Below are 22476 nucleotides of genomic sequence, written 5' to 3'. Positions count from 1 at the left end.
GGAGACTACTCAGAATGAATACTAACTGATACTGTGTTTGTAGGGGAAGACGGAGATGGAGGATTGAGACGTTTTAACCAACTAATTCTATTTTAGTGCTGTTCTTAGATTTGAATGAAACAGTTTTATTCAAAGTGAACAGATGCTAAACCTGCCCATAAATCTGGCAAAGTTTCTGTTACTGTATTTTATAATGTTTGTAAACAGTCAGTTTTATTAATTAAACTATGTGTCTCGTTGAATTCAGTGGAAGGTAAATTGATACACCTGAAAGTTCAAAATAAACGCATTCTTTTTATTTTTTCTTTTAAATATTAATAATGGTTTTATTAAATATGAAGTCAACCAATGAATGAATAAATACTTGCCTACCAGTGAATTGCTTTATGTTAAGAAGTACACAAAGGAAAGCAATGTAGACTATTATATAATCAAATGTTTTTCCATTCAAGTAAAAGCTTTGACAGCCATGGGTTATTCTGAATGTCACTTATTTCTGTCAAAGTTAAAGTGTAGAGTTAACATGAAGGCCTTGCTCTAAAGCTCCACTAGCATGTGTTCACTAGACTATTGGGTTTCATCCCCACTGGCACCAGTGGTCTTAATCCTATGGGTATAACTAACTGCCCTGGATGTCACACCATAGGAAACATTTTGGGGAAACTAAAAAAGAATTTTGATGATTGTGTACTTGTAGTCTCACAAATCTAGTTTAGCGTAGAATAACAGAAAGGAAATGACACTAATGTAAATGACCTACGTAAAGCCCCTGAAGAATTATATACCTTATTTTATACCTTATTTTAGAAGTTGAAGAACAGTTCGTACTGTTATGGACTCGTAGGACTGTGTAATAATATTTGCAGGTTTAGCATTAAGCCAGAGAGAAATATTTACTTAGAATAGATTATCAATTTGTTAAAAGTGGTTTGTAAACTTTAAATCACTTTATAAATATAAATGATTATTTTATTTATTTTTGTATCTGAAGAACCATGCCAGGTTGTGTTGAATGTTTTGAGAACCCTTTGCCTTGTGACTCATTTTATTAAATAAGGACATCTCTGTACCTAGCACTGCTCTGTACCTTTTACCTATGTAATTTCCTTACTCCTAACTCCTGTGATTGCCTTTAACCCTCACAACAACCTTCCAAGAAATAGGGATTATAATCTATTATGTTATGGAATTCTAAAAGGTTAAGTCACTTCTCTGAGGTCACAGAGCTAGGAAGCCATTGCTGTTTTCTGTCAAGTTTTTCATATTTCACTGGTATCCCTTCCCTCGATGCCATTTCTTTCTTGACTGTTGCTTTATATGGGTGACATCCTGATGCTGCAGCAAAGGTTTGGTGTGGCTAGCTGGCCTTCATACCCCCAGCAGTATTAATATATGAGCCAGCTCCACTCTGTATTAATGTCAGATATTAACATGAAAAATGGACCATGTATAACAAAAGTAGGAGATTAAATCATATTCATCACATATTTATGTGAATGAAGCTTATCTTCCTATAATACTCAAGTTTTTCAAAGATAGCTAAGATTTTTATCATGACTCTAAAGATCATGTTATAAGTGTATATGTCAAAAGGAAATATATTCAGATCTACTTACCAGATAAATTATCGTTCAAACTTTAGGGATGGCATTAGGATAATTTAAGGAAGAACACTCGAGTAATACTTTATATTCACAGTGAATTTAAATCTAGCTCGTTGACAGTCATATTCATACTTATAGCACCTAATACAGTGCCATGGTCATAAGTCTTGATAGATAATTTGGTCAAAATTAAGAGTAGAAATTAAAACTCTGAAAATCTTCATGGAATCCTTTTTCCTTTTTCTTATAGGAATCTCAAAACTAAATTTAGTCTTTATTGGTAAAATACACTTCTGCCTGAATGTTAGTGTACCTCCCCTCAGCTTTCCTTAAATCATGGATAATTTTAATCTCCCCATTACCCCTTTTCCCCTTTTTATACTGTCCTTTCTTATGTCTTCTTTATAGTACACCACATCAAATCCTTTTTGGAAAAAAGAAATGGTATAAACTATAAATTAGTCAAAAGGTGTGAAGGAAATTTGGCTGTGATGAAATTAATGACTATGATGCTTGCCTATTAGGGTATACCAAAAATGAGAGAAATTTGTATCTGGGGAAAAATGGCATGCCCCTAGGGGCAAGTCAGTCAGTCTGGTTGAAGACATTCCAGAACGAAAATGCCTTAATTTTCTTAACAAAGGTTTTCTCTGCATCAGGGACTGACAGTGATTCTACCTAGACAAAGTCAAACTAGAGAAGGTGAAAGGACACTCCCCCCAATACATATTTAAAAATTCATTCTATCTGCCTATTGAAGGGAGAGGTAGGAAAGCACAGAGAGACCAAGAATTTACCACTCCAATTCCAACAGATTAAGAACACACCTCAAGATCTGTAGTATGTCAGCTGATACGGCTTTTAAGTGTCTGACATATAATTGATGGGGAAAATGTGCTATAGGATTTTTAAGCATAAATTTATGTAAACTCGGGTATCGACAGATGATTCATGTGTTTGTTTATTTAGTATGGAGAGGCATTCCCTAGAAGCATGCTTGCAGCCCTTTTAGAGTGAGCTCTTGATCTCTACTCTCTCTAATTGTGGTTTCTTGTATTTATACCCAACTTCCTATTACTGGTGAGCACTTTCAAGAACTATATACTGTTTATACTTGATGTGTCTCCTAATCACTTTTTCCTTCCAGATTCAAAATAAACCAGAAAAGAAACCTGGAACACCACTTCCACCTCCAGCCTCCTTTCCAAGTACTCCCCAGCCTCTCTCCCCTTCTCCTCATGTGAATAATGTGAACGCACCGTTGTCCATAAACATTCCACGGTTCTACTTTCCTGAAGGACTCCCCGATGCCTGCAGTAACCATGAACAGACCCTGAGCAGGATTGAGACTGCTTTCATGGATATTGAAGATCAGAAAGCAGATATTTATGAAATGGGAAAGATTGCAAAGGTAATATAGCTACTAAATAATATATAATCTCCCATTCTCTAGCAATCCCAATCTCTTCACTGCCTCTTTGTTCTCTGTTTTTAAGCATGCATACATTTTTTTTGTGTGGTTTTTTTTGTCACGTTGAAAAAATTTACTTGATCCTGATATATCTTTAGCTATGGTCCTATTTCATGGAACTCTTAAGTTTGAAAGAAAACCTTAGTCGTCTTCTAGTCCAGCTTCCCATTTAATACATGAATTCCATCTATGACATCACCAGCACATAAATTCATTCTCTGCTTGAATGCTTTCAGTGACAGGAAGCTCATTACCTTGCCAAGCAGCCTGTCCCATCATTAAATATAGCCTTACTTGTTAGAAAAATTTTCCTTATGTTGAATACAAATCTTTTTTTGTTATTGCTCTTACCCAATAATCATAACTCTTTGTCCTGAAGCCAGACAAGAAACCATTAGGCCAGCTGAACATTGTAATTCTAATCAGAAATAAATGGATTTTCCACTAAGAAGCAAGTCTTTGATACTTTCCAATATATCCAACTGCTTCTAATTTAAGATCTTAGCTCCTAATGCCAAGACTACTGTAAAATATTCAGTAACTGGATTCGACACCTCCAGGCTCCTCTGAGAACAGTTAATACTGAGCATGACCATCGCATTCTGTTTCATCATGCCATTGCCCAGCTCAGCACCATTCAGAGACTCCTACCACCCATAGCAGTGCTTTCTTTTGTTTGGGTTTTATTTTTATCATGCGTGAATATTGACGAGTCAGCTCATACCTCAGGACTGAGCAGTGATTTCAGGCTGTGCTTCAAGAAACAGGTGTAGTAGGCTCAGGGCTGCATGTGGGCGGGTAGGAGACCAAGTGGGCACTCCCGAGACCTTCTGCCCACTTCCACTGGAATGTTCCCCTGCTTTGAGGAGTAATAGGAGTAATATTTAAACTTTTGAAAACGACTGATCTTGAGGATACAAGCCAACTACTGCTGCCTGTGGGAGCCTAACCCCTTTGCCCTCCCACAGGCACACCTCTACATTGGGGCTCTTGGGGCTCTCCTCTCCTGCCAACCCCCACGTCACTTAGCTGCCATCGTGTCTTTGGAGAAGCCCCTGAGTGCCTACTCCAGTCATGCCCTATCCTCTTTCCTACCTCTAACCTCAGAACATTGGTTATGACTTAAATAATTTGTAGAGTGATTTTAAGGGAAATGAAAAGGAATTCTTTCTTTTATTCCCCCTTTTTTCTCTCCCCATCTTAGAACTTGCTTATTGATCTCTTAGATGTTTCTAATGAAAACTCTTTCCTTCTAGAAATAAGAGGTCACCTGTTTCCACTCTGTTTTACATATGAGGAAACTGAAGTCGCACACGTACTTACCTGAAGTCACAGAACTAGTACATGTCAGGAGACAAATCCTCTGACACCTAGAACCGTACTGTTTCTACCATAGGTTATCTCCCCTGAGCATATGCTAACATACTGTTTGCGAACTTTCAATTAATATTCCCCCAAATAAATTACAATGTCTTTCAGGACATTGACGTTTTTTACCCAAAGCTTTGAGAAATGGCTGTTGTATGAACCAAGATGGTAAATTATTTGAATGGGCTGGAACTATGAATCTAAATCTAAAAGGTGGAATTTAGCATGAACGAAATCTGCATCTGGAGATAACATGTTAACTGCATAAATGCCGAATGGACTCTTTCTAACATGGCAACTATTAGTATGAGAAACAGGCAGGCAGACAGGGAGAAACTGTCCAGATTAAGGGACATGGTAGTTCCTGGTGCTGTGCTGGGCTCACGTCTGGAGAGCCAATGCCAGTGATGAGTACCTCACTGTCAGAGACCTACAGCCTACATTGTCTTGAATTCGGGTCCTCTGGGTCAACCTTGCTCCTCTGAATATTCCCAGCCCTTGACAGAGGAGCCTGTTTTCCTGGCCTTTCTGCCCCCCTGCCCTCCCACCCCCTATCATGGTAGTCCTGCGCTGCTCCACGTTCAGTGGCCCTCTGGCACTCAGCAGATGGAGTGAGGGGAGAACAGACAGCCTTAGGACTCCACAGGTGGTCAAGGGAGGGCTAGGGTAGAGTGCTATTTGCAGACAGTGAGGATTAACGTCTGTGTCATCATTGGAAAAGGCCAGTGTTGAAGCTAACGACGTAAGAAGTTTAAACAGAAAACGGTTTTATTAGCTATAGTAAGTCATGTACATAACAAGTTACTGTTTATACCTAATCGTGTGGCACAATAGACAGTGTGCATGTACATGTTCGATTCACTGGTCTGAACTGTACTTGATGGTAGCCCTAAATTTCATTCATGGGTGCCAAGCATTGGTCTTCACTGCTCTTACACCTGAATTGTCAGTTCAGGTAGCAAGGTAAACTGCTCATACCTTTAAAAACTTAAAATTACTGTTGCATATAAAAATGAGAATATATGTAATGACCTCAGAAGATATCACGAGTGTATTGGTTTGTATTGTTTTGTTTTGGATTACTGTATCAGTTCATTTTGTTGGATTTTGCCTCTTCATTGTTAAAATCATTTATTTTAAAAATTCATTTAATCGCGCCTTCCAGTTAGTTAACCCCCATCTAACCCAGCTTTTACCTGACTGTGGCAGTCTGTTAGCACTCACTATGCCATCCTTATTTTCAGCCATTCTTTGCTGTGCAGACCCATCTTCTCTGCCATCGGGCAGTGAACTCTGCACCTGCAGAGTGGGCTTGTTTTCTCACGAGAGGTTGGTCACTTGAAAGGGAGAAGAAAGACATGTAGGGACAGCAAGGGCAGAGGTGGTCGGGGCAGTTAAATGAACATTTTTAGGGATTATTGTAATTTATTTGGAAGGCCAGCTCGCGTTTGCAGTGTCCTCTTAGTGACACTTAAGTATAGCTGTCGAGACGGATCTGTTTTTTAAGTGCAGAGAAAACTGTGTGTTTATGAAATCTGCATCCGCTGGTGAAGTTCAACTTGTTCATGTTCAACCTCAAACAGCCCTGGAGAGACTAATGCCCATTTCTGATTAAATTCTCAGCGTGGTGTGTACTTGTTTCCACAGCTTTAAGTGATGATGGAGAAGAAATGAAGCGAGAATGAACCTAAGAAGGACAAAAGCAATGTAGGAACAGAATCTGAGGAATAGTAAGAAAAGCATTTGTTAGAGACTGGGCCTCTGGCAGAAAGTTGAGGAGGGAAAAATGCAACTGTCTTCTGAACCATCCAAAGCCCTCCAGCCCCTCTCTTCTGAGTGAGGTAGCACCATCTTGACCCATCGTGCCTGTGGCTTTAAGCTACCCTCTGTACCTTGATTTCTTCATCTGCAGAGTGGGATAAAAATACCTGCCCTCTATTGCATAGGGATCACATGAGGAGCAAATGAAATAACAAGTGTGAGACATTTTAAAATGTTAAAGAACATTGCAAATATTGGGTGATCATCTCTTCTTGTGTGTATTATAAGACAACCTTACTTTCAGTTCTTTATGTTAGGCCATTCTTAGATCAAATTAAAAGTGTTACTCAAGTTTTCTTGGCTCTAGCAACTTTGCTTACTACACACACACTGACTCTTCTTCCTCTAAATCTAAATTTCCTAAACCCATCATCTGTGTCTCCCTGTGCATTCCCACTTGTCATCCATTCTCTTCCTTTGTAAAAAGTCTTCACACCAGCTTGTTCTCTCTTTCGTTATAAAAGCCTGCATTCAGTTGTCCTCAGATTAACATTTACTCGTATGTTCTTATTGATCTCTTGAAGCAAATGCAGGCCAGCCAGACTTCTTTTTTTCAATAGTCTACGTGCAAGGTCTACAGCCCTTGCCATTCACTGCCCCTCTCATTTTTCCCTTGGGCATTTTCTCCAAGGGCCTGATATCATCGTGCTTCCTAACCCTTGTTTACTCAGGGTACCCCACTATGAGCAACATAAGTCAACCGTTTCCAATCTACTTCTAAACATATCCATTCTGTACCGTATCTCTTAGGATTTTGCTTCTGGGTCATAATAAGTTTATGAGAGTTAATCTCTCAGTGACTTACTACTTACGAGCTGACATATGTGCCTTTTAACAGGAGTCTTATGGGGAAAAGACTGTAATCCAAGGGAATGAAAGTACTTTAATAGTGGAAGCAGCCGCATGGGAAGCGGTAAGCACACAGCTCTTGGAAGTGTTTCAACTGAGGCTGGTGACCACTGCTCAAGATTGAGCTAGAAGACTCCTAACTCCTTCCAATTCTGAAAAATCCATGAGTGACTAATGGTGGGAGTTTCAAGCACTTTGGCGAGCCCGTTTCAATCTCTCCCTGTACTTTCTGCGTTGTGGTTCTGCATCCCCACCTCCATAATACAGACTATTGTTTCAGCTTTCCCAGCAGTTGCCAATAGCGTGTCACATCTAAGAGCATTTTCTTGGCAAGCCATCATTATGCATGAAAGAAAAGATTGGTATTGGGGAAAGTGGATTTGACAGTTTACAACCCAAAGTATATTAATTGTGAGTTTTGTACCTTGGCACTCATAATTTACACAATCAACAAATCCATTTGGTTGCTAAGCAACACCTTTCCTTCATTCTTGACCTTAGTGGAGGTATTTGACTTCTGGACCTCTGGACGTAAGAAATCTTAAATTCCGTCCTGCTTGCAGAACATGCTTTAGTGGCCCTGGCAGGAGCAACCTCTCCTCTTATTTCTGCCCTCCCTTGGCTTGAATCTCACCTTCCATATCCTCCTCTCTGACGTGAACCCAACAGCCTTTGGTGTTCTCTCAGCATGCCTAATCGCAGACTGGGTACTATTCAGTCTTCTGTGGGGACCCCACTCCCCCCGCCCGCCCGGTGCAGTAAGGCCTCATACCGGTGTAACTTTACCTAACCTAATATGGATTCCTATGTAGTCAGCTTCCCAAAGAGAGCTTCCCTTTGTAGAATGATGAAGGCTCAACAGATCCTACATCTAATATGAATAGTAAGAATATCTTTAATAAGATGTGACTTTGAAGAGTTCCAAATTTGTGAGTATGTTTTATGTGTACGAGTGTATACAAAATTGGGAACATTTGGAGACTCTGCTAATATTTAGATATTACCACTAAAAGGGAAGAATTTTCTCTCTAGGAAAAAAACGTGGATTTGGTAAGAACACTTTTCTCATAAGAGTATAAGAATACTTTTTTTAATGGAAAGAAAGAGCTTTTTATTGAGGGAGACAAAAATTATCACCCTTTAGGGTATTGTAGTTTTATATTTATTTCCAGTTCTTCCTAATGTTTTTATAATATGTAGTCATTTGTGGTAGCTTGTAATATATAAATACATTATAGCATTTTGATTTTTACCTTTCATCTTTTACCTGAATTATAACCATTTAAATAGATTTGACAGCTATTTTCTTGAACATAGGTTCTTGAACTTGGGGCTTAATAACATAATAAGCAAAGGAGTGAGGGAGAGATAGATGGTAGAGTGTATTAACGCTAAGTGACAGAGTAATAAAGGTGGCTATAGTTTTCTGCCATAGGAAGAAAGAGCATATACAACCATGACATTCAGTCATTTCTTTTTCTTTCTAGAGGGTAAAAAATATATGATGTAAGAGTGGTCGGAAGGGAGACTGGTTGCTTTAACTATCAGGGTAGGGGAAAGAAACATCATTAAAATTAACTTGGAGAAAATGTAAACGGATTTCCATTTTCTTCATTAACATGTAATCATCTTACTTGGTTTCCCCTCTGTCGCTCTCTGAGTCTACGCTAGTTGATATATTTGCCTCTGTCCCAGTTTGCCTCCCCAAGGGCCCTTTTGTCCACTGTGGCATGAAGAGTAAAAGCCACAAAGGCCCTTTCTTTGGCCATGTCATCTCTTCACTGCTCCTTACACTACTTATGTTTTATTTGCAGGTCTGTGGCTGTCCTCTCTATTGGAAAGCCCCCATGTTCAGGGCTGCAGGGGGAGAGAAGACAGGATTTGTGTCAGCACAGTCATTCATTGCCATGTGGGCAAAGTAAGTATATGAGCAGTTAATTCTGAGACTGGCAAAGAGCCGTCTGGTCCTATTGACATGCTTTATAAAGTTCACTTATTCTACTCAAAGTTCACTTATTCTACTCATAATTTTTCCTTTACCTTTTATTTCAAGAAGTAAAATTCAATGATTCACAACCATATATATCCACACACAAATCTTATATGTCTCTAATAAGCAAAACAGATCTTCAGAAATACCTGTTTAATAACTATTTGATAGTTTCTTAGTTTTTCTTGTTAAATTTCGGCCTTAGGATTTGACTCTTGCAGTGGTGACATAAAAGTAAAGATTTTCCTTTTAGGGGAGCAGACCACATGTTTCACATGATAATACAGCTTCCATTCTCATACCATCCAATTTAGAATTCTATCTAGTTGAGTTATTAAAAATAACTGAATTCTAATAAATTTTAGTCATTAATTTTTGAAAGCTACAGTTAAGGAACGAAGGAGTAGTACATTTATCAGGATACTCCTGGATTTTTACATCCTGACAAGTTTTCTTCAAACCCAACTATCTTGTTTTTTTCTCCCTTCTTCTTTAAGAGTTATTTCTTGATATATTTATACATTTTAAGGGAATGTCATAGCTTGCCCCTTCTACCTTTTTTAACTGATCAGTTTTCTTCATATATGTTCTTCTCACCTTTTCTGGGCTAGATACTCTTCCTGGTAAACTCTTGGGGAATGCTATTCACCTTCATCATCATTATTTAAAATCCCCATGCAGTAGCAGCAGAATTCAGCTTACAGATGCCTTCTAATCCCTTTATGCCACCTAAAAGCCCTTAGGTGTAATCCTTGAGGACATAGTAGGTGATTAATAAATGTATTCTTATTTTTTTAAATCTTGCAGCAAGTTGAGTTCACTGAGTTCTTCATTCATTACAGTAGAATTAATCAGAGTATATAAGACTACCAGTTAATGGACTTCTTTTAAAGAATTGCACTAAAGCTAAAAGTTGCAAATGATTCATGTTTTCCAGGTGAATTTTAGTCATTTTGTTACAGGGAATAGTTCTAAGTTGTCCAGATGCCAAGGACTAAAAGTGCCATAGGAGAATCGTTCTTCATACATTATCTGGATGACATTCCAAAGTTAGTACCATGTTCACCATTCCACCTCTCCTATACCAAATAGAAAATTGTGGGATAAAATCTAAGAAATGTTTTTTTGTTTTTACTGTGTGGATAAGCAGTCCTAAAAGTAAAGGAATTCCTTGGAGGCTACAAATAGCAAAAACGCACTAATTATCCACGAATAAACCAGCAAAGGAATTGGCATTTACCATGGGATAATTCTGGCAGCCTAGAACCTGGAGGAAGAAAATAGAGCCTAGGACCAGAACAGTGGGGAAGTTGGCTTGGATTCCCTCTCCTTACCCCACCATTAAAGCCAGGACTTCAGGTGGGAGGTCCAATGGTCTATTAGTTAGAATTATTGTTATTTTAAATCAGTATATAACAGTAGCAAAATTCAGGAACGCAAAATGTGTAGATGTTCTAGCTTTCACTCAGCGAGTTTCTTTTGTCCTGGTGGGTGGGTGCCAGGCCCTGAAAAGGCCGCAGCTGGAATGTGAACCAGGGGTAGAAAGAATAGGGATATGGCACAGCTCTTGTCAAGGTATCTTCGGCCACTGACTTCAGCATTTTTAGCAAAAACCATCTAACATCTGGGAAAGCAGCAAGAAATGAACTTTGATTGTTAACAGAAAACTAAAGAAGCTGGGAGATTTAAAAAAAAATAAGTCTATTCTACAACAGATTAGAGCCAGAGAGAACTGTAACCCTTATATTCTAAGTTGTTTTGAATATTCTAGGGCCCTATGTTTGTGAGCCTGAGGCTGACCATAGCAAAGGAAAACTCGTATCCAATTTGATTTACCTGCAGTTCACTTCATCATGTTAAGGACAGTAACAGCCAGTTTTTTTGTCTTAAGACTTTGTGTTACTGAGAGACGGTGGACATTTATGTTGTTGGATAGAGCAGCAGCCACAACAGCTGTATTCCTTTATTGAGATGAATCATTTTAATTTTATCTCTAGGGAAAAGAAATTTCTGTAGGAGGAAAAAGATGAAGCACAAGTCTTCATTTTAGGAACTGCAGGTACTATATGAAGTTATATAGCATGAGCAACTGTCCCTTTTTTTGCATTAAAAAAATTCTATGAATAGATAAATGTATGTCTCTCTCTATAGGTAAGGTTTAGTTTCTGGCCAGATACTAAAATGGTTGGAGCGCCCTCTAGTGGGGAGCGCCTTTCTGAGCTTTTATTAGGTTGGTGCAAAAGTAATTGCGGTTTTTGGATTTTTTTTTTTTTTTTTTTTAACTGCAATTATTTCTGCACCAACCTAATAAAATGTCTTTTAAAAGCCAGGGTGCTTTAAGGGAGATCCCAAGTGTGGCTATTTGGCAAGGTTAAGCAACTAAGCATGAGTTCCCACTCTGACCTTGAAAAAGACGTGTTTATTTTTGTAATTTTTTTAACAAGTAGTACCCTTTGCTAAAGCAACCTGGACCAAAGTATAGTGTATTAAAACTTTCAAGTACAAAATATAACTGGCAGAATTAAAGCATATTGACATACACATATGTGTGCTGACTTGCTCCAATAATATGCTCTATATAATTTGAAAAAATAAAGTCAAATACAAAAGTAACAGCATAACAGGAAATAATTTCCCTCTGGTCCATGTGCTTCTTGGGGTGGACACTTCCTGGCCCTCCTCCGAGTTGTTTGTGGACAAACACCTTAGTGGACCCTTGTTCCCCTGCCTCTGCTCTCCCTTCTTTCCCTCCCCTACTGCCCATTTCATATCTGTATTCTGACATCTGTGTTTCTTACAGTCAGGGCATTTTTAGGGGAAAGACATCGCTCCACAGCTTTTTTGTTTGAGTTCCTAGATTACCACCTTTGTGGTGGAGGTCCTCTCAATGGAGTCAGTAATGCTGCTCTAACTCTTTTATGCTTTACTTTCTTTTTACCTTTTGATGTCAACGTGTCATTTGTCCATTCACAAAACAAGATTTTGTCTTAAGAGCTCTGGAAGATACCGGTCTAGAATAGCTATGTTTATCTTCTTTCTCCAGCTTTCACGACTTTTATTATCTCCTTTCTCCTGCCATACAGAGTTCACCAGCCACAGCATTGGTTGTAAATCGTAATTTACCTTTTCTTTCTGTCATGCTTCTAACAGCAAAAGGCCATACCTGATTTAACTTTTCCCTTTCAGAGTAGCTCTCAGCTGTCATGTCTGTGCAGGTTTTATATAGCAGTGCTATCTTTTCTTTATAAAGTGCTCCTTTCCAAAGACTTCACTGCCTTTTTGTTGTGATCATGCTACTCGTTTTCCAGTCCTAGGAGGTGGTTCCCATCAGCAGGTATTGCACGAATCTTTTTGTGAAACGTATATGTAACTTTGGGGGCCTTGAGCACACTAAAGAATGATGAGGATAAATATAAATATCATATATAACTTTAACAATCACAAATGAAGTCACTTAAGTATACATCTGTTAGTCAGATCACAAACATTTTTTGAGACTCTTCTTCGTGAAAGTTACTATGGTGAGTGCTAAAGAAAGAGCTATAACTTTGCCTTCCCTTTAGGTGCCAGAGAGATTAAAAAAAGCTAACAGTACAGTGCTATAAATAATATATATAAATTAAATAGTACAAAGATCACTAAGGAATTTAGTTGTCAGAGAAGGCTTTTTGAAAGAGGTGGGTTATTAGCTGGATCTTAAAGAATAGCCAACATTCAGAGAGCAAAGTTGGGAGGGGTGGTGTTTTAGGAGAGCAGAACAGCATGAGAAATGGCACAGAGGCAAGAATGCACATGAAACACTCCGAGAATAGTGGGTCAGGCCAGCAGCCGGGAGTGGAAGCTCCATTTAGCAAAGCAGTAAGATAGGTAGACAGGCAGGCTGCAGCCTAATTAGAGGCCTTCAATATCCAACTTAGGCATTTAGACTTCCTCACATAAGTAGTAGAGAGCTACGGAACATTTTTGAAAAGGAGGGATTATATAATCAAAGGATGCTTTAGAATGAAGAATTATCTATGATATAAGATTGGGTGAACACTGAAGCTGTTATGACTCTCTTCCCTTCTGAGTCTCAGCATGAAATAATAAGACCCTGGACTTGATGGCATAATGGAAATAAAAAGGAAGGAATGGTTGAATAAAGCATTTTGAGGAAATATTCCTCAGGTCTCCAGTATTTCTGTCCTGTATTCCAAGCACCTAGTGGACTAAGCTAGAAACCTGGGAGTCATCGTCGACTTACCCCTTTTACCCATTCCCTTATCCTTACCCCCACCCATCAACTATCAACCCCACCTATCACCCCCACCTATCAACTATAACATTTTTTCATTTCAACCATTTGCCCCTTTCTGTCTCCCACTGCCAGTATCCATGCTGAGGCCTATTAAAGATTTTGGCTTAATATTTTTGAAAAATACATTTGATCATGTCACTATCCATGTTAAAATTCTTCTATGGAATAGGCTGAAGTCTAGGCTTCCTGACCTAACATAAAAAGGACTCTAGGATCCGATCCTACATCCTCATGTCCCCTTCTCTTACCACCCAGTGCTTGAAATTGCCCAAATATTCCATGCACTCTCATGCTAGGCATTTGTATGTGCGACTCTCTTGACCCACAGCAACCTTCTTTCCTACTTCCCCTTTTTCAGGAATCTCATTGGCCACCTGTACCTTCCACGACACCCTGTGCTTATTACTACTGTTGTGGCTGTCACATAGGACTATAACCTTACTGGTGTAGCTCTCTCACTAGACTATAAGCTTCTTAGCACAAAACTGCTTCTTATTTTCTTTGTACCCCAGGTATCCCAGGCCAGACACAGTATCTGGCACATATTTAGCATTCAATAAATGATTAAGGAAGGAAATCAAGAAAATTTGGAAACTAATTGGATGTGGAAAATAAAGAAGAGAAATAAGTTTAAAATGACTTCAAAATTTCAAGCCCAGATAACTCAGGATGGTACCACCAATAACAAAAATAGATGTCCATGAAAAGGATTGACTTTGAGAGGAAGGTTTTAAATATGGTTTTTGATATTTTGACTTTGCTGTCAGAGTATAGTATCCAAATGGAAATGTCCAGCAATTGGAAATTGGATGTAAGGAATTCTTGGAGCTCAAACACTTAACTATGGTATTCATTTTTGGTTTTTTTTAAGCCTGATCCTTCAAAATCTAATTTCAAAAACCCCCTTTTAGGATGGCCCTGAACATGTCTGCCAACCTGGCCAAACAGAAGTTTACATCCCGCGTGATGCATAGTGGGCCCTTTTGGCTGGTGGGTAGCTCTGGAATTCTGGTCCCAGGTGTACTGTGCTAACCCTGAACGGACATTCTCCTTCAAGTGTATTGTTACCCGCGTTAATGCAATTGTCTCTGGAGTCTCAGCCCCAGAAGCATGCAACAAAAATAATATACCTTCTTGTTATTGAGCTTTTATTTAGATGTTCTTTGACAAAATTAAAAGCATGGAAAAATTGTTTTTTTTTAATCATTGAAAAGAGAGCACTTGATTCTTGATCTAAATGGCCTTCCGATCAGACTGAAATTTCCAGTCGTTGATATTGTAGTCATTGTTCACATAGCCAGTCTTCCTAAGCAGTTGTTTCTTTCTACAGGCTGCTGAATAATCATCATGATGACGCCTCCAAGTTTATCTGTCTTCTAGCAAAGCCCAGCTGCAGCTCTCTGGAACAGGAGGATTTTATTCCTTTACTTCAGGTAATTTTCATCTCATTTTTAAAATGAGTATATTCTAAGAGTTTCAGAGGTTTTTTAAGTTTTCGAAATGTAAAGTATATCAATTGAGATACACAGATCTATAGGTCAGATTTCTAGAAGAGTGGTTTTCGTGCTTGTTTTACTAGCAAAATTCTTTTGTTAAATGGAAATTAACAAAGAACCCATAGTATAAAGCTACTCCCGCTGAAGCAGAAGAGAGGAGTCACTCAGCCTCCCTTGCCCACCCACAGCAGTCACTGAAGCACCTTCTGAAGCCAGGCATTTGGTCTAGTTGACCTTTATTAAGTTAAAGAGAAAGTTCTCCAACAGAAAGAGCCCACTCGGAGAGGATTTATATGTAGGCCTTCTGTTGAGAATCAGCTCCATGCTAATATTGACTCTGTTTTTACTTCATACCCTCATATATTGCTTGGTAATAGTCTTAATTTCACATATAAATATTTGGTTTTCCTAAGCAAATCATAAATGCCTTGAAGCTAAGGTCTGACTTTCATTTCTGTTGAATGCACATCATTGTTTAATTGTTCCAATAAATCCTGTGGACTGTTAGGATGCCTGACGAAGGGCAGAAAAATGCACTGACATAGTTGTTTTTCCTTAAATTGTATTCATGGCTGTCATCACTTTTTTAAAAGATTTTTGTTGACATACAACATAAACACACAAAAAAACCCCACATAAATCACAAGTGCACCAATCAGTGAGTTTTCACAACATAAGCACATCTGTGTAGCCAGCACCAGACCAAGAAATAAAACATCACCAGTACCCCCAAAGTCACTCATGCTCCCTCCTAGTCACTGCCACCCTAGGGTAACCACTCCTGCCTTCTAACACCATATGACATAGATTTTTTAATTATAGTAACAATTTTTCACGTTCAGAATATGAAGTTTGGGTATGATTTATGTTCAGGGTCTTTGAGCTTGTCTTAATTTGCATGATGGCCTTGATTATCCTTAGATAATCATCTGCTACATGTTTTTGTTCCCCTTGAAAAAGTACTCATTAGAATGAGGATTTTTAATAGTTGTTTACGTTTAATCAAGACCATTATACATAATAATGTCCAGTGTTACATATTCCTATTTATCTTTTGTGAAATCGCAAATATGAGAACTATATTGCTAATAAAACAGTTTTAATAACAGTTCCCTATCCACCCCTTATCCTCAGCCCCTTGGTCCATTCTTAGTTCCACCTTGACTCTTACAAACTGCATCTTTTTCTGACTAGCTTCTGCTTGAGTCTGAACAATGTATAGCACTGCCAGAGATGGGAGGGCAGAGGAGAGAGGAGTTGGCATTTCTTCCCCTCTCTCTGCTTCAGCACAGTAACTGTATCTCTCTTTAATACAGCTTCTGCTTCTTCACAGTCCTAGAGCCTTTCTGGGCTCCCATAACACTGCTCCTGCCCTTGTCCCTTTGGCCCCAGGGATTGTACAGTACCCTTCAGTCTCTCATCCCCGGTGCCTCACCATTCCATTGTTTGTTGTTCTCATAACCTGCCCATGCTATGCACATAGTCCCTTCATGAAAGGTTCATATGGGTGAATTCTTTCTCTGTGGGGATCCTACCTGATTTTTACCAGAAGCTTTAATAAAATTTTCAACAAGAATATAAATTGAGCCTATACCAAGATAATTACAAACAAACAACAACAAAGCTATTAATTTTGAGTTAGTGGACATTTATACTTCCTTCCCTTAAATTTAAGGAGAAATTTTATTTTTATGTGAGAAGTGGACTTGTGGAGTCTTCCGGTAAGAGATGATAGACTGAATAGATACATTCTCCTTCCATTTTTTGAAACTCCTCTTAACTTAAAATATAGAAATTGGAAAGGAATAAACCAATGAAAGTGAATACGATGGTGAAGAACAGAGGAGGGAAAAAAATTGATGTATATGAGATTTCAGTATTTCCTGAAGATAGAAAGTGGAAGCAGGCTAAGGAAACCACAGCACAGAACAAGGGGCTGTGTACGGGCTGCAGGAGAGAACTATACTATTCTGCTTTACGCTGCTCATTAGGATCCCAGAGGCTGTAAACTCAGGGTTCGCAGATCTGATCAAAAGTGTTAGAAATGGGGATTTATTGAAAGTTGGTATTCAGAACAATTGACAGTTGACTTCTTACCTGGCATTATGAAGTATAGCCTGGCATTTACTCACAAGCATAAATAAACTAACAAAATATACAATAAAGCATGTTAAGACACATTCCAATAAAGGAGAATCCTAGATAGTATCTGACCAGTACTCCTCAAAACTGTCAAGGTCATCAAACCAAGGAAAACCTGAGAAACTGTCATACCTGAAAGGTGCCTAAGGGGGCATGACAACTGAATGTAACATGGGATCCTGGATGGAATACTGGAACAGATAAAAGACAGTAGATAAAAACTAAGGAAATATGAATAAAGTATGGCCTTTAATAATAGTAATGTATCGATAATAATTTATTGTAACTAACACTAATATAAGGTATTAATAATGGGGGAAACTGGATGCAGGGTATATGGGAACTCTATGCCATCTTCTCAAATTCTGTGTAAATCTAACACTGTTCTAAAAATTAAATTCTTTTAAAAAAAGAATTACTATATTCTGATTTATTATATAAAACAAGAATAGAATATTATGAGAACAGAATGCTAACACAAAAAAGAGTTGTTAGAATTTTAAAATGTAGGTGCTAAAATTAAAAATTTCAACATAAGTCCTGGAAACTAAAGTTAAGGATCTCGCGGGCATGCTCATACATGCATGTGCACGCACACAAGGGAGAGAAAGAGAGACAGAGACAGAAGCCACATAGAGGACGGATTCAAGAATTTCAACATCTAACTAACTGGAGTTTGGGAAGACAGAAGGGAAAAAATGGAAAGAAGGAAATCATCAAAGAAATAATACAGAATCATTAAAGAAATAATAAAGAATGGAGAGAATTGGAGAGACTGGGATGATAAGCTGGGTCCAAAGAGCAGGAACCCAATGGGATTCCTTGAAATTTCTGTTTTCCTCCTTTGGGAAAACACAACACACCTGTGTAACCAGCAGCTGATCAAAAACAGAATGTGATCCCACTCCAACCTCTCATGCTCCCTCCAGTCACTGCCCATAGAATGAAGTGAGTACAGAGCACTAGTCTTTTGGTTGAAAGGAGCCACTGAATGGCAAGCATAATGAATCATAATTTTAAAAGGGGCATACATAAACATGTCTTCCTGAAATTGTAGGAAAATACTGTGAAGAGAAGATACTTAAAGCTTCCGGAGAGAAAAAAAGATCACCTTCATAGGATCAAGAATTGGGATGGTATTGGATTCTCATTGGCAACTCTGGGGAAATGAATTTGAACTCAGAATTCTATATCTTGCCAAGTTTTCAATTCAGTATGAGGTTATAATGAAGACTTTTAAAAACTCAGAAAGTGGGCCTTATATTTTCCTAGAGAATTACAGTAGCCACCCCCTCTTTTTTGTGGTTTCGTTTTCCAAAGTTTCAGTTAGATGCCATCAACCACAGTCCAAAAATATTAAATGGAAATTCCAGAAACAATAAATTCATAAGTTTTAAATCATGTTCCATTCTCAGTAGTATGATAAAGTCTTGCACCATCCCACCCTGGACATGAATCTTCTCTTTGTCCAGCATATCCACACTGTATATGCTACCTGCCCGTTAGTCATGTAGTAGCCATTTTGATTGTCAGATCAACTGTTGTGGTATTGTAGTGCTTGTATTCAAGTAACCCTTACTTAATAATGGCCTCAAAGCCATTTACATACCTTTTATTACAGTATATTAAAATGGTTTTATTATTGTTAATCTCTTCCTTGCCTTATTTATAAATTTTAAACTATCATAGATATATATTTATATGTACATCTAAATATAGACATATATATATAATAAAACATAGTATATACAGGGTTCAGTACTATCCACGGTTTCAGGAATCCACTGGTGGTCTTGAAATGCATTACCTGCAGATAGTAGAGGACGACTGTATTTGAATATATACTACAGCAGATTAAGCACACCAAGAAAGAGATCCAGGAAACAGTGGATTCAATTCAGAGAAGCAGTGAAGGGAAGTCCCAGGATGGCAACTGAAAAGCAGCCAGTCCAGAATAGAGAAGGTACTGGGATATCTCTTTGAAGAAGTTCTCCTTAAAGGGGAGTCAAAGGGAGGGAGGGAGTCCATGCAATATTTGTTATATTTGAGAAAAGGGAAACTAGAGGGTATGATGAAGGCACAGCATTCTATATCAACAAGTTAAAGAAAAGCAATCAAATACTTGAAGAAAAATGAAACAACTGTGTAAGAGAGTCATGCCCTAAACAAAGCAAACTGAAATATGACATGATTATAAACAACTGATGAAGAGTAAGGAAAAGTCTATTTAATCTCAATGCCTGGAACATTCTCCTCTGAATGCCCCAAGGGACACTGGACGTTGGACCCATAAGAAATAAAATGCATTCCTTATATACTGGTTTATATACAGTTTACCACTATTTATAAAGTCAAAAGATTGTAAAATATTTTAGTGTATAACATCTAAACTATAGAATATTTTGCTGTGGTTACAGAACAGTACTTAAACAACTCAAACAATGTAAAAGTAAAAATATTGCCAACAAAATGTGAGGGGGGAAAAGAGGGAGAAGAGAAAATAAGGGTAGGGGTGCTATTATCATCATTCTGTGTAAAGGGAAATAAAGGCACTAAAATGAATGGAGTAAAAATTAAATGTATAAATATATTATTTTCAATTTACAAGGATAACCAATACAAGAACTACCCCATAGAAAAGCACCAGGCCCAGGTAGTTTCACAAGGGAATTCTACCACACTCTCGAAGACAAGATAGTCCTAATGCTCAATAAAGTTTTCAGAGAATTGGAAAGGAAGGAAAACTCCATAGCTTCTTTTATGAAATAAATATAACAATGATACCTAAACCAGGTAAAGACAGTACATAAAAGGAAACAGCAAATGTACATAGTTCATGATTAATGATAAAAAGTAATAAATAAAAATATTACTAAACAGCATGTACAGAAACCAGTGGGATTTATTCCAGGAAGGCAAGGTTGGCTCAGCATTAGGATCTATATATATTATATATCATAGCTAAGGAAAAAAATCACGATTATCTCAATAGATGCTGAAAAGACTTGACAAAATTTAACATCCATTCATTAAAAAAAAAAAACCTCAAGAAAATAGGTATTTGAGGTACTTACATAAATATATATGGAGAGAGGGTGCCAAAAAATGTATATACATTTTAATAAAGGAAAAAACTATTAAAATTGTAATACTTAATATATACCAGTAACAAAAGATGAATACAAGTGATGAGTATACATTTTTATGGCACCCGCAGTATATATGTGTGTGTGTGTGTGTGTGTGTGTGTGTGTATACACATACACATATGCATGCATGCACAGGCATGCGCACACATACCTTAGTGCTAAAGCCAGTACCTTATTTAACAGGAAAAATCAGAGGCATTTCCACTAAGATCAGAAACAAGGCAAGGATGCCGAAATCCACACTACTGTTCTAATATTGTAGTAATTATACAAGAGAAAACAAAGGCATAAGAATGAATGCCTCTAAGATTGAATGAATGAAAGAAATAAAAATATCTATTCATAAATGACATGACAGTAAACCTGGAAACCCAAGAGAACCCATGATAAAAACTAACTCAAACAATAAAAGAATTCAATAAAGTAGGAGGAAATAAAACTAACATACAAAGTCAACAGATCTTCCATTTTTGACCAAGATGGTATAACAGGGACTGGATTTGCCTTTCCATCTGAAACAACAAAAAACATGAGGTAAGAAATATAAAACGATGGTTTTCAAAATGCTGGACATCTGGCAACTAATGATAGTGATTCCTGAGAAACAGAAAACAAGGTGAGCCTTATAATTAACCCAGCTTATTGCCTTGAGAGAGTTTTCAAGCCACAGTATGAAGATGGGGACCCTAGGCAAGTCCAGTGGACTCCGTGAGTTTAGAAACAGAGCTGAGAGTCTAGGAGGACCACAGTAGCTAGAATTCTCAGGTCAGAGTACTGGGGAGGAGAGAATTGCGGAGAAAACTCCAGAGATCTTCAGTGCTCCTCCATATTTAGCAGAGTACTGATCAGTGGTTGTATATGAGGAAAGTAACCAAAGCTGAAGAAAGAGCTATCCAAGATTAGAGGAAACAGTACCTGTGGGTCAACCAAGGACAGTAACACTATCTGTCCCCACCAGCCAGACTGGAAAACCTCATAATAAATGGGACTTGGGGTAGAGTAGTCATAGGAGTCCTGCCTTAGTAGTGGGGAATAATTAGCCCTATGTTAAACACTGCTAGGTCCTGACTAACAAATCTAAAAAGCAAGACCTAAAAGGATAAAAGAATTTCAAAGTAACTTAGCGTCCCAGAACATAGCTTGAGAATATTTGTGAGAATGTAAGAATATCCAGCAATCAACAAGGTAAAATTCATAATGGCTGGTGTCATCAGGCATGCAAAGCAGCAGAAAAATACAGTTGATAATAAGGAGAAAAATGAATCAATTGAAACTGATACAACTGACACAGATGTTAGAATTAGCAAACAAGACCATTAAAACAAATATAACAATATTTTTGAAGACACAAATTGAATTTCTAGAGATAAAAACTAAGATATCTAGGGTGAAAAATATATCAGATTGGATTAATAGCAGATTAAACATTACAAATGAAATGATTAGTGCACTTGAAGACAAAGAAAACAAACTATCCAAAATCAGACAGGAGGACACAAAGAAAGAATGAAAGAAAAATGAAAAGAGCATCAGTGAGCTGTGGGATCTAACACATTTATAAAATGTGCAACCCAACATATTTATAAAATAAAGAATTTGTTATGTACTCGCTTCAGCAGCATATATGCTAAAGAAGAATTTGTTAGGTCTTTGTCCCAGATTCCTAGGACAGAGCTTCTAAACCCTTGGAATTTCCCAAATGATAGGAGTTTTTTGTTGTTTATGGTGGGCTCTTGGGACCATGCCTGAGTTTAAACTAATGAAGTGAGTCATGATAGGCCCCTGGATAGTTTCAGGATGGGTACTTGCCATGCCAAAAACACCAACCATGTGATTAGAGGTGGGGGCTTTCAAACAGGTGATATCAATCTGACCTTCAAGGAGGGGTGGAAACATGGAGATTGAGTTCAGTCGTGTGGCCAATGATTTGATCAATCATGCCTACATAATGAAACCCAATTAAAAAAAACTCTGAACACTGACACTCAATTGAACTTCCCTGGTTAGTGATACACAGTTATGTGCTGCAAGGATGACTGTGTCCTGAGGACATAAGCTCCACATTTGGAACCTTCCCAGACGTTGTCCTATGTGGACCTATTTGGCTGGTCCTGAGTTGTATATCCTTCATCATAGAATAGTAATTATAATTACTTCAGTTCTGTATGTCATTTGGGCACATTGTTCAAGTTGAAGGGGTAGTGGAAAACCCCAGATTTGTAGCCAGTGGTCAGAAGCATGGGTGGCCTGGGAACTCCGTAATAACAACTGGTGTCGGATGTGAGAGGA

General features: G+C 38.0%; 1 protein-coding gene across 7 annotated transcripts in view; it reads left to right on the top strand.

Annotated features, from left to right (window-relative positions):
• The window catches only part of PPP2R3A (protein phosphatase 2 regulatory subunit B''alpha), a 140315-nt gene that overhangs the window by 50498 nt on the left and 67341 nt on the right, over window positions 1–22476 (top strand). For all 7 annotated transcript variants that reach the window (XM_081071559.1, XM_081071556.1, XM_081071560.1 and 4 more), the window contains 3 exons: window positions 2752–3015; window positions 8928–9031; window positions 14731–14833. In XM_081071559.1, the coding sequence (XP_080927685.1) occupies window positions 2752–3015; window positions 8928–9031; window positions 14731–14833 (471 nt within the window). The remainder of the gene's footprint in view (window positions 1–2751; window positions 3016–8927; window positions 9032–14730; window positions 14834–22476) is intronic.

This window comes from Rhinolophus hipposideros (assembly GCF_964194185.1).
Source record: "Rhinolophus hipposideros genome assembly, chromosome: 14".
NCBI lineage: Eukaryota > Metazoa > Chordata > Mammalia > Chiroptera > Rhinolophidae > Rhinolophus > Rhinolophus hipposideros.
The sequence above is the reverse complement of the archived record's forward strand: the minus strand, read 5'-3'. Positions and strand labels throughout refer to the sequence as shown.